At 40.6% G+C, this 12,431-nt stretch overlaps 1 protein-coding gene and 1 non-coding gene across 2 annotated transcripts in view; one reads left to right on the forward strand and one right to left on the reverse strand.

The window, feature by feature from the left end:
* The window catches only part of NUP155 (nucleoporin 155), a 75,517-nt gene that overhangs the window by 30,605 nt on the left and 32,481 nt on the right, over positions 1-12,431 (reverse strand). Inside the window, exons 13-20 of the mRNA XM_025388766.1 lie at positions 10,576-10,746; positions 8,648-8,758; positions 6,702-6,796; positions 5,852-5,940; positions 5,014-5,076; positions 4,347-4,494; positions 1,973-2,039; positions 56-171 (exon numbers count right to left, since the gene is read on the reverse strand). Coding sequence (XP_025244551.1) covers positions 56-171; positions 1,973-2,039; positions 4,347-4,494; positions 5,014-5,076; positions 5,852-5,940; positions 6,702-6,796; positions 8,648-8,758; positions 10,576-10,746 — 860 coding nt within the window. The remainder of the gene's footprint in view (positions 1-55; positions 172-1,972; positions 2,040-4,346; positions 4,495-5,013; positions 5,077-5,851; positions 5,941-6,701; positions 6,797-8,647; positions 8,759-10,575; positions 10,747-12,431) is intronic.
* LOC112627240 lies at positions 3,196-3,256 on the forward strand. Its single transcript, XR_003120090.1, has one exon. It is a non-coding gene; the product is annotated as a U7 small nuclear RNA (small nuclear RNA).

The raw sequence follows: 12,431 nt of genomic DNA on the forward strand, positions 1-12,431 counted from the left end.
ACAAAAAATACAACGAAAAGAAAAAGATGAATTAATAAACCTTATATATTCTTACTTTGGATTTCCTAATGGTCCTCCTGCAAACTGGGAATTTCTGTCTAGAAATTCCTGCAAACCCTTTAGTTCTTGTAGCACTGACTCTAGCAGTTGGCAGGGAACACTACTTTCAATCTGTAAAAATGAAAGAATTTTCAAAAGTTTAAAAACACACCCTCTGTATAGCTATAATATAAACAATTTTAATTTTGAAATGACTATCTCTATAAATAAAGTTATTTCTTGCATCAATTCACACCTGTTGATCCAAATAATGCTTACATACTTCCTCTCCTGCCAGTAACACTGATGCATAATTTACAGTAAAATACAAATATTAAGAAAATATCTTGATTACTTTTATATATTTCTGTATAGTCATTACCTAGACCACAATACAGAAAATCTCCAACACCAAAGAAAGTTTCCCATGTTCCTTTGTAGCCATGAGTCACCCCACCTCTGAGGTAACTACTTTTCTTAGTCCTATCAACATAGATTAATTTTGCAAGTTTTTAAACTTCATATAAATGGAATCACATACTGTGTTAGGCAAATACATTCTTATTCTTAGAAACTTGAACTTTTTTTCTTTTCTTTGAGAGAGAGGGTCTTGTTGTTGCCTTGGAGTGTAGTGGTGCGGATCATATCTTACTGCAGCCTTGACCTCCTAAGTTCAAGTGATCCTCCTGTCTCAGCTTCCTAATTAGCTGGAACTACCAGCACATGCCACTACATCTGACTAATTTTAATCTTATTTTATTTTGTAGAAAAGGGATCTGGCCATATTGCCCTGGCTGGTCCTGAACTCCTGGGCTCAAGCCTTCCAAAGCACTGGGGTTACAGGCACGGGCCTCTGTGCCCAACTCATGAACTTTAAGAGCCTCACAATTAAAAAATATATTTGGGCTGGGCACAGTGGCTCACGCCTGTAATCTCTGCACTTTGGGAGGCCAACGCGGGCAGATCATTTGAGGTCAGGTGTTCGAAACCAGCCTGGCTAACATGGTAAAACCCTGTTTCTACTAAAAATACAAAAAATCAGCTGGACATGGTGGCGCGCGCCTGTAATCCCAGCTACTCGGGAGGCTGAGGCAGGAGAATCGCTTGAACTCAGAAGGCGGAGATTACAGTGGGCCGAGATTGTGCCGTTGCACACCAGCTTGGGCAACAAGAGCGAAACTCCGCCACTGCACTCCAGCTTGGGCAACAAGAGCAAAAAGCAGTCTGTAAAGTATGCCAATTCATGGAAATTAGTGCTGAGTCCATGGAGTTTTTGTTCATATATATGTCAAAGTATTACATAGTAAATTTTGAACAATATTAAGTTTCTGGAATTATCCCTCATGACACCTTATGAGGGAGATATACTACTCCCCTTCTTTTACCATGAGGTATCAGGCTCTGAAATGTTAAGTAATTTACTGATATTCAGACAATCAATGTTAGAGATGAGATTTAAACCTGAAGGTAAGCAGTTTGCTGTCCAAGAACGCAAACATGTACATAAAAGAATAACCTGCCAGGCGCTGAGGCCCCCTGCCTATAATCTTAGCATTTTGGGAAGCAAGGCAGGTGGTTCGCTTGAGTCTAGGAGTTCGAGACTGGCCTGGGCAACATGGTGAAATCCTATCTCTACAAAAAATACAAAAATTACCCAGGCATGGTGGCGCACGCCTGTAATCCCAGCTGCTCAGGAGGCTGAGGTGGGAGGATCACTTGACCCCAGAGGGCAGAGGTTGCAGTAAGCTGAGATTGGGCCACTGCACTCCAGCCTGGGTGACAGAGCATGACCCTGACTCAAAAAAAAAAAAAAAAAAAAAAGAATAACCTTTGCCATCTTATTTGTGTAATATCAACAAATGCGAAACAATCTAACCATTTATACCATCAACTGGCTACACAAAAATAACAGAGTAATATTATACAGACTTACTGCAGTGATCTCTCTGTTGCCACTCTTGAATATTCTCTCCACAACTAAGCTTGCATCCCAAATGTTTCTGGAACAAAAAATGTTTTAATGATTATGCTGTAAATAAATAAAAAGAATTACAATAAATTTCTCTCTCTAGGAACTTAATGGCTTTATTCAGTTTTTAAAACTTGCAATGGTTTCATTTAACATTTTACTAAGCTATCTAGAAGAATGGAATACTAGAAAATTTTCATACCTGATGTACCTAAGTTTTTCAGATAATGAAATATTACTTAAGAAAAATCAAAAGGCTCTGTATAATAAATTATAAACAGGAAATGTATAAAGGGGCTCTGTTCTGTTTCATACTTTTAAGCAAATGAGATGAATGAGATCATACATCTCAAATCTGAGAGAAATATATATTAGGCACGATAGCTAAGATAATATGACAGACTGATTGCAAAAACAACCACATTTCTTTATCCCTCCCTATATCTATCCCCTTTGCAGTATGATTTTGATGTCTCTCCCCCCTAAAAGTGGTCTATTTCCCACCTTTTAAATCTGGGTTGGCCCTGTGACTTCCCTCTGGTCGAGTAAGGTGGAAAAGTGAGTGGTAAGCCAGTTCTGAGCCTAGGATAAAGGTTTTGCAAGTGTCTACTCTTTCTCAAGGAACCCTGCCACCACCAACTAAATAATCCTTGGCTGGCCTGCTGGAGGATGAGAAACCATGTGGAGAACCACTAAGCTGTTTCAGCTTAGGCCATTCTAGACCAGCTGGAAAACATAACCTTGAACATGTGAGAGTCTAGCCAAGATAAGCAGAGCTCTCTTTAACTTCACAACTGATTGCCTATCCTTGAGTTAGCCCAGCAAGACAGAATTACCCTGTTGAATTGTAGACACATGTCACTGAGTTATGGGGAAGTTTGTAACATTGTACATTAATATGTATATAGACATACAGTTGACCTTTGAACAATATGGGCTTGAATTGTGTGAGTCCACATATACAGATTTTTTCCCATCTATGCTACCCCAATACATCAAAACCAACCCTTCCTCTTTCTACTCCTCAGCCTACTCAGCGTGAAGACAAGGATGAAGACTTTTATGACGATCCATTGCCACTTAATGAATAGTAAATATATTTTCTCTTCCTTATGATTTTCTTAATTTTTTTCTCTAGCTTACTTTATGGTAAGAGTATAGTGTATAATACATATAACACAAAATATCAGTGTCACATCTGTTTTAGAATTTGTCTAGGAGGTTTTCTGGTTTTTACTAGACTCCCCCACACTCCTACATCGTGCAAAAGTTAAAAAAAGAAAACACAAAAAACATACAAAATACGTGTTAATTGATTACTTATCAGTGAGGCTGCTAGACAGTAGGCTATTAGTAATTAAGAAAGTTGAAAGTTGTACATGAATTTCTGACTACATGAAGGCTGAGGAAGGGTGGTTGGCATCCCCTAACCCGTGTTGAGGAACAACTGTATTTTGACGCTACACACACACAAACACGGATCATGAGAGAGTGAGAGAAATAAAACACAGCAATGAGTATAGTTAGATAATAAAAACTGAATAATAGAAAAGTTTTATTGACGAAAAGTGAGCTAAAAATAAAATTTAATAGGAATAAATGACATCCCAAATTCAGAGTTAAAAATATTTAACTAGGCTGGGCACAGTGGCTCACACCTGTAATCCCAGCACTTTGGGAGGCCGAGGTGGGTGGATCATGAGGTCAGGAGATCGAGACCATCCTGGCTAACATGGTGAAACCCCGTCTCTACTAAAAAATACAAAAAATTAGGCCGGGCGCGGTGGCTCAAGCCTGTAATCCCAGCACTTTGGGAGGCCGAGACGGGCGGATCACGAGGTCAGGAGATCGAGACCATCCTGGCTAACACGGTGAAACCCCTTCTCTACTAAAAAGTACAAAAAACTAGCTGGGCGAGGTGGCGGGCGCCTGTAGTCCCAGCTACTCCGGAGGCTGAGGCAGGAGAATGGCTTAAACCCGGGAGGCGGAGCTTGCAGTGAGCTGAGATCCGGCCACTGCACTCCAGCCTGGGCAACAGAGCCAGACCCCGTCTCAAAAAAAAATAAATAAATAAAAAATAAAAAATAAAAAATAAAAAATACAAAAAATTAGCCGGGCATGGTGGCAGGCACCTATAGTCTCAGCTTCTTGGGAGGCTGAGGGAGGAGAATGGTGTGAACCCGGGAACCAGAGCTTGCAGTGAGCCGAGATTGTGCCACAGCACTCCAACCTGGGCGACAGAGCAAGACTCCGTCTCAAAAAAAAAAAAAAAAAAAAAAATTAACTACTCAAGATGGGGCAAGGTGAGCAATAGTTCATTATTTCATGACAAACTTACCCCATGATCCGAGAAAAGTAAATGCAAATACCATTGTGTTTTCCAGAATACACAATCTCTGGTCCAGTCACACAACTCATATTTGTGGCCTGAGTTGCTGGGTTTCCCAGAGCACACACTGGAGTTGACATGGCAGGAGGCTGTATACCTTGTACACACATAAGAAAAACAAATATCTTAAAAACAGAACCCATAAAATTCAGAATTCTCAATAATCCAAGTTTGTGTATCTAGACACAAAGGTATTTACAAAAATAATGAAATACATAAATATTTAATTTGGTTTTCCTTAATAAGAAGAGAGATTTATACGTGCATGGATACTCCCAGGTAGACTTGCCAGTGTTCACAATGCAGAACGAAAAGGAAACAAACTTGCAATAACTGCTTGTAATGCTGACAGTGAAACAGAACTAATTACACAGATTTTAGGGTCCAATTTAATCCTGGAACCCAAATAATGGGCTTTCCAGGCATATTATAAGAGGAGTTCTTCCTAAATAAAGGCATTCACATCCAAATGCTAAAACTTGGTTGGACAGCGTATATTTATTTTCAAGGGAATAAGGCAAGTTCATCTTTTTCACACTAAGCATTAAGGATAACTCATAATGTCAGCACTTCAAAATGAGCAGTAGAAGCAATCCAAAACAAAGAAAAGAGGTACCCTGAGATGGTGTTCCCAAAAAGGATGGATTTGGATAGGGACTACCACTAGGAACAGGAGAACCTAAAAAGGGAAAGAAGAATATAAAGATTTAGAAAAGAACATCTCAATCTTTTGAATGTGATCAAAATTAGATACAGAAGGTATTTCTTTTTTCTTTTTTTGAGGCAGGGTCTCTTTCTGTGGCCCAGGCTGGAGTGCAGTGCCATTATCTCGGCTTGCTGCAACCTCTGCCTCCTGGGTTCAAGTGATCCTCCCATCTCAGACTCCTGAGTAGCTGGGATTACAGGCTCACGCCACCACAGGCCGGCTAATTTTTGTACTTTTAGTAGAGAGAGGGTTTCACCATATTGGTCAGGCTGGTCTCAAACTCCCAATCTCAGGTGATCCGCCCACTTCGGCCTCCCAAAGTGCTGGGATTACAGGTGTGAGCCATTGCGCCTGGCCACAGAAGCTACTTATAAGCATAGAAAGGACTTACATTGTCCATGATATATGCAAGAATTAGGGACTCATCTCCTAGTAAGTTTCTAACAACTCCCATCTTGGAAAACACTGATGTGGGAGTTAATTACTATTAAATCATTCATCTGTTTCCCTCTGAATATACACCAAATGAGTTACGTAAATATGATTGGTTACATCTTATTTTGCTTCCTTATATTAAGGATTCAATATTAATAGATCACTTTTAAGAATCAGAATCTACAGATATATTCATCAATTACACAGTAGCAGTAAATAAAACATAACGAAAAGGTTTATTGACAAAAATTGCTATAAAGGTTCTAAGATTCAAATGATTAGAAACAATTTCATTTCAATGTTTCATACTCACTAGAATAGACAGGAGACCCCAAGATGGGACCAACATTACTTGGAGGCGGAAGAGTGGTTGGAAATCTCATCTGTGCTTCACCACCATACCTATTTTTATGACAAGAGGTTGAATTTATTCAGTAAAACAAACTATCCATCTTAAAAACTGGAATTGTTCCTTTTCCTGCTTAGCTTCCAAATAAATGCTTTAAACATTACAGACTTTAACGTATTGTGCTGACAGTAAAACATATGCATAAGACTTATAATATTTATTCAGTAAATATGGACTTGAAATTGCTACCAGGAAGAATTATAAGGGACTCCGATAACTTCTAAGAAAAAGATATGCAATGCATAGAATTTACTCTGTGAGTAAATGGCATTATAATTTTAGCACTAGGTTATGGTTAGATAGTATTTCAAAAAATATTTCTAACAAAATCACATTTCAAATTCTTAAATATTTTCTAAATAGAAATATCTCTTTGGTACCAAGTTTCCTTAAAATAATTCAGAAGCCTTCAATACTAATGATACATATTAAGCAGATTTGGCATAGTGTTTGGGGAAGTAAAAAAGATAGATGAGACAGTAACTGAGGTAGAACAAAGTATAGAAAGTAGACAAGAAGTTACAGAACAGAATCCAGAGTTAAAGTAATAATGCATAAACTATGCTAATTTAGTTGCTTCTATTACCATTATAATCTCTCCAGATTTCAGCTTTTGCAAATGAATTTTGGTAATTTGCCTACATAGTCACTCAACTGTTTGGCAAGGCTTTAATTTATCACATTGATAATAAGATCATTTTAAAAAGTGGCCCAGTAAAAAAAAAAACAAATAAACAAAAAACCTTTCATATACCTAAAGAAAGCCCGAGTAGCCCAGGCAGATACTTCTCTGTCACAGGCAGCAGTGGAGCAAGCAAGAATAAGGCAAGTAGCACAAGCCTGGTCTTCCTGTAAAAAGAGGAATATTTGGCCTTATATTAAATATAAACTTTTAAAATGATTTGTATACTGCTAGATGCAATATTAAAGTCTGTATCTAGCACAGAGCAGGCGTTCAATAAATACTTGCAGACTAAATGAAATCAGTTAGTGTTAAAAAGACAAGTAAACACCACTGGTTTTATTTTAAGTTCATCAAAAGCACTAGGATTACAGAATGCTCTCTTTTCCTTTTTACCTAGATTCTGAGTTAGTTTCCACCTTATGTCTCCAATTTTCTTCCTGTGGTCTTTCTACTTTCTAGAAAATAATGGCCGGGCGCGGTGGCTCAAGCCTGTAATCCCAGCACTTTGGGAGGCCGAGACGGGTGGATCACGAGGTCAGAAGATCGAGACCATCCTGGCGAACACGGTGAAACCCCGTCTCTACTAAAAAAATACAAAAAACTAGCCGGGCGAGATGGCGGGCGCCTGTAGTCCCAGTTACTTGGGAGGCTGAGGCAGGAGAATGGCGTAAACCCGGGAGGCGGAGCTTGCAGTGAGCTGAGATCCGGCCACTGCACTCCAGCCCGGGCGACAGAGCGAGACTCCGTCTCAAAAAAAAAAAAAAAAAAAAAAAAAAAGAAAATAACAATAAGTGGTAACTTTGAATACCTACCATGTGTCAGGTACTATTTTAAGAGTTTAGCATATATTAATCCTCATAACACATACTATTATAATGTATAAGGAAACTGAAGCCCAGAGAAGTCAAGTAATTTACCTCAGTGGTGGAGCTGGGATTTTTAACACAGGTGCTTTGAATCCAGGGTCTGTATACTTAACTTTGAACTATCCCAATTTTAACCATATCAATTCCAGTTATGGCTCTGAAATACTAAGATCTCTACACTGTTGCCTCAAGTTTCTTCCTCAGGTCATTAAGCCAAAACAAACAAACAAAAAAGAACTTGTCCCTAAATGTCTTGTGCTTTTAATGAAAAGGCATTTATCATATAACCTGAACAAGAAACTTACTAGTAGACTTCAATAAGAATTTATCAACAACAGGCCGGGCATGGTGGCTCATGCCTGTAATCCCAGCACTTTGGGAGGCCGAGGCAGTCGGATCCTGAGGTCAGGAAATCGAGATCATCCTGTCTAACACAGTGAAAACTCATCTCTACTAAAAATACAAAAAATTAGCCAGGCATCATGGCAGGCGCCTGTAGTCCCAGCTACTTGGGAGGCTGAGGCAGGAGAATGGTGTGAACCTGGGAGGCGGAGCTTGCAGTGAGCTGAGATCGCTCCACTGCACCAGCCTGGGAGACAGAGTGAGACTATGTCTCAAAAAAAAAGAAAAAATTATCAACAACAGAGAATAAAAATCTGAAAGCTCACTACAAGACTTATATTAATCCTGCTTTCAAATGTCAGTTCACATACAGTGACTGAGGCAAAGAAAGGAATATTGTTAAGATTATCTATTTATGGCCGGGCGTAGTGGCTCATGCCTGTAATCCCAGCACTTTGGGAGGCCAAGGCTGGTGGATCACATGAGGTCAGGAGTTCAAGACCAGCCTGACCAACAGGGAGAAACCCCGTCTCTACTAAAAATACAAAATTAGCCAGGCGTGCTGGCACATGCCTGTAATCCCAGTTACTAGGGAGGCTGAGGCAGGAGAATCGCTTGAACCTGGGAGGCGGAGGTTGCGGTGAGCCAAGATTGCGCCATGGCACTACAGCCTGGACAACAAGAGCAAAACTCAATCTCAAAAAAAAAATCTATTTATTACAGTATTCCAGTCCCAATATACATAAACTATGACTCCCACTGTTTGATTAAAATAGCATCACATTTTTAAAAAGTATATATAATTACCTGATGTAATTTAAAGAATCTTTCAATCTCTTCTCCATCTCCACCCACATTACTCACAAGTAGATGCCTCAGTTGATCTACAGGTCTAAGTTTATGAAACATAAGGCTCCCCTAAGAAATTTGAAGAAAGAACATGAAAAAGAGATTTACCAAGATTGGCTGATAGCAACAGACCCTGCTACCTTATTTGATAAAATAAATGAAACAAACAAAAAAAAAACCCTTCAACAATACAAAGTAGGCTGGGTATGGTGGCCCACACTTGTATTTCCAGCGCATCAGGGGGCTGAGGCAGGAGGACTGGCTGACGTGATATAAAAAGTACAACTGGTCAAAAGGATCATCTACATCTCAACTCAACCTCCAGTAGATCTATGTATCTATGAAGAAAACTTAATGCAATTGCCCCTGCAAAGCTGCCCCTGAAACCAGAGAATTACAATTAGATTATTAATTAATCAGGTTGCTACTATTTGTATCAATTTAGACAAAAAAAAAGCTAAAAACATAGTCATACCTTATACCAGAGTAAATTCCAAATAGATCAAACGACTTAAAGAATAAAATAAAACCATCATAGTATTAGGTTGGTACAAAAGCAATTGAGGTTTTTTGTACCAATTAGGTTGGTACAAAAGCATCATAGTATTAGGTTGGTACAAAAGCAATTGAGTATTCGGTTGGTACAAAAGCATTGATTGTAATAGCATTACAATCAATGGCAAAAACCTCAATTGTTTTTGCACCAATCAATAAACAAAAGGAACTACGAGTGGATTCTTTTATAAACCTTAGTGAGAGGAAGTTTTTCAACTATGACATATTTCAAATGATGGCTGGGTAGATTAGCTCTCGCCTATAATCTCAGCACTGTGGGAGGATGAGGTGGGTGGATAGCTTGAGCTCAGGAGTTTGAGACCAGCCTGGGCTTTAGTGAGATCTTGTCTCTACAGAAAATACGAAAATTAACCAGGTGTGGTGGCAAAAGCCTGTAATCCCAGCTACCCAGGAGGCTGATGTGGGAGGATTCCTTGAGCCTGGGAGGCACAGGTTGCAGTAAGCCAAGACTGTGCACCACACTCCAGCCTGGGTGAGAGTAAGACCCTGTCTAAAATAAAATAAAATAAATAAAATAAAATATCAAATAACTAATAATTTTGATTACTTACAAGCTTGTGTGCTGGGAAAAATCTCAATAAACAAAGTCAAATAACAAACCAGGAAGGCTGGGTGCAGTGGCTCACGCCTGTAATACCAGAACTTTGGGATGCCAAGACAGGTGGACCACCTGAGATCAGGAGTTTGAGACCAGCCTGGCCAACATGGTGAAACCCCGTCTCTACTAAAAATACAAAAATTAGCCAGGTGTGGTGGCGGACACCTGTAATCCCAGCTACTCAGGAGGCTGTGGCAGGAGAATCACTTGATCCAGGGAGGCAGAGAGGTTGCAGTGAGCTGAGATCACACCACTGCACTCCAGCCTGGGTGATGAGCGAGATCCCGTCTCAAAAAAAAAAAAAAAAGGCCGGGCGCGGTGGCTCAAACCTGTAATCCCAGCACTTTGGGAGGCCGAGACGGGTGGATCACGAGGTCAGGAGATCGAGACCATCCTGGCTAACACGGTGAAACCCCGTCTCTACTAAGAAATACAAAAAACTAGCCGGGCGAGGTGGCGGGTGCCTGTAGTCCCAGCTACTCAGGAGGCTGAGGCAGGAGAATGCCGTAAACCTGGGAGGCGGAGCTTGCAGTGAGCTGAGATCCGGCCACTGCACTCCAGCCTGGGCAAGAGAGCGAGACTCTGTCACAAAAAAAAAAAAAAAAAAAAAAAGAAAATGATATGATTCCATTAAGCCAGTACTTCAGAGTACTTGACAAAAATATTATATATTGCTTATTTTTGTCACTACCTTAACAGAATACGTACATACCTGTGCTGAGAGGAGAACAAATTTCTTCGGAGGTAACATGTGCTGCTGTACAACAACTGGTGAATCAGTTATTGGAATATGATCCTTGTTTAAGGGTGTAATTATTTTCTCTACTTTCAATTCATCTATCGCAGAAAGAGCCCAGGAATGACCATCAACACGGGTTGTCATCTACATAAAAGAAATAAATGTTTTACACATCATATTGAAGTTACACAATGCAAAAGAAAAAACTACAGACTTAATAAATAAATAAATAAATTTAACAAATAGTACATTAACATGAATATTTTCAAAAGTATTACGTAATTTTCTACTATTTTTTTTTAATCAGGTATTTTTCTGGGGTTTTTTTTTCTTTTTTTTTTTTTTGAGACGAAGTTGTCTAGGCTGGAGTGCAGTGGCGTGATCCTGGCTCACTGCAACCTCCGCCTCCCGGGTTCAAGTGATTCTCCTGCCTCAGCCACCCCAGTAGCTGGGATTACAGCCATATGCCACCACGCCAGCTAATTTTGTATTTTTAGCAGAGACAGGGTTTCTCCATGTTGGTCTGGCTGGTCTCGAACTCTTGACCTCAGGTGATCCGCCCACCTCGGCCTCCCAAAGTGCTGGGATTACAGGCATGAGCCACCGCACCTGGCCTCTGGGTTTTGTTTTTTTTTTTTTCCTGAGACAGTATCTTACTCTGTCACCCAAGCTGGAGTGCGGTGGCATGATCACAGCTCACTGCAACCTCGACCTCCTTGGGTTCAGCTGATTCTTCCACCTCAACCTCCCAAGTAGCTGGGACTACAGGAGAATGCTACCATACCCACCTAATTTTTCTATGTTTTGTATAAACAGGGTTTTACCGTGTTGCCCAGGATGTTCTCAAACTCCTGGGCTCCTGCAGTCTGCCCATCTTGGCCTCTCAAAGTGCTAATCAGGCATTATCTTTTTTTTTTCCTGAGACAGAGTCTCACCCTGTCGCCGAGGCTGGAGTGCAGTGGCGTAATCAGAGCCCACTGTAGCGTCTGCTTCCCAGGTTCAAGTGATTCTCCTGCCTCAGCCTTCCAAGTATGTGGGATTATAGATGCACAACAGCATGCCCGGCTAATTTTTGTATTGTTATTAGAGACCGGGTTTTGCCATGTTGGCCAGGCTAGTCTCAAACTCCTGACCTCAGGTGATCCGCCTGCCTTGGCCTCCCAAAGTGCTAGGATTACAGGCGTGAGCCACTGCGTACACCAAGCAGACATTTTCTACACTAATACATAAATCTGTTTGTACTAGAAGACATGGGCAAACTTTTCTCAAGATAAACTGTAAATACTCTTTAATAAGATTATAATTCTCTCAATCAAATAACTACCATCTACCATGTTTCCAGGATTGATTAAATCTGCTAAGATACTATCTTTCCCTTAAAAAGTATTTTACCAGCTGTATTTTACTGGCTGGGTGGGGTGGCTCACACCTATAATCCCAGCACTTTGTGAGGTGGAGCGGGCAGATTACCTGAGGTCAGGAGTTTGAGACCAGCCTGGCCAACGTGGTGAAACCCCGTCTCTACTAAAAATAGAAAAATTAGCTAGGCGTGGTGGCACACGCTTGTAATCAATCACAGCTACTCAGCAGGCTGAGGCAGGAGAATTTGTTGAGCCTGGGAGATGGAGGTTGCAGTGACCTGAGATCGTGCCACTGCACTCCAGCCTGGGTGACAGAGTAAGACTCTGTTGCCAAATTAAAAAAAAAAAAAAAAAAGGCCGGGCGTGGTGGCTCAAGCCTGTAATCCCAGCACTTTGGGAGGCCGAGACGGGCGGATCACGAGGTCAGGAGATCGAGACCATCCTGGCTCACACAGTGAAACCCCGTCT

The sequence above is a fragment of the Theropithecus gelada genome, chromosome 6, assembly GCF_003255815.1.
Source record: "Theropithecus gelada isolate Dixy chromosome 6, Tgel_1.0, whole genome shotgun sequence".
NCBI lineage: Eukaryota > Metazoa > Chordata > Mammalia > Primates > Cercopithecidae > Theropithecus > Theropithecus gelada.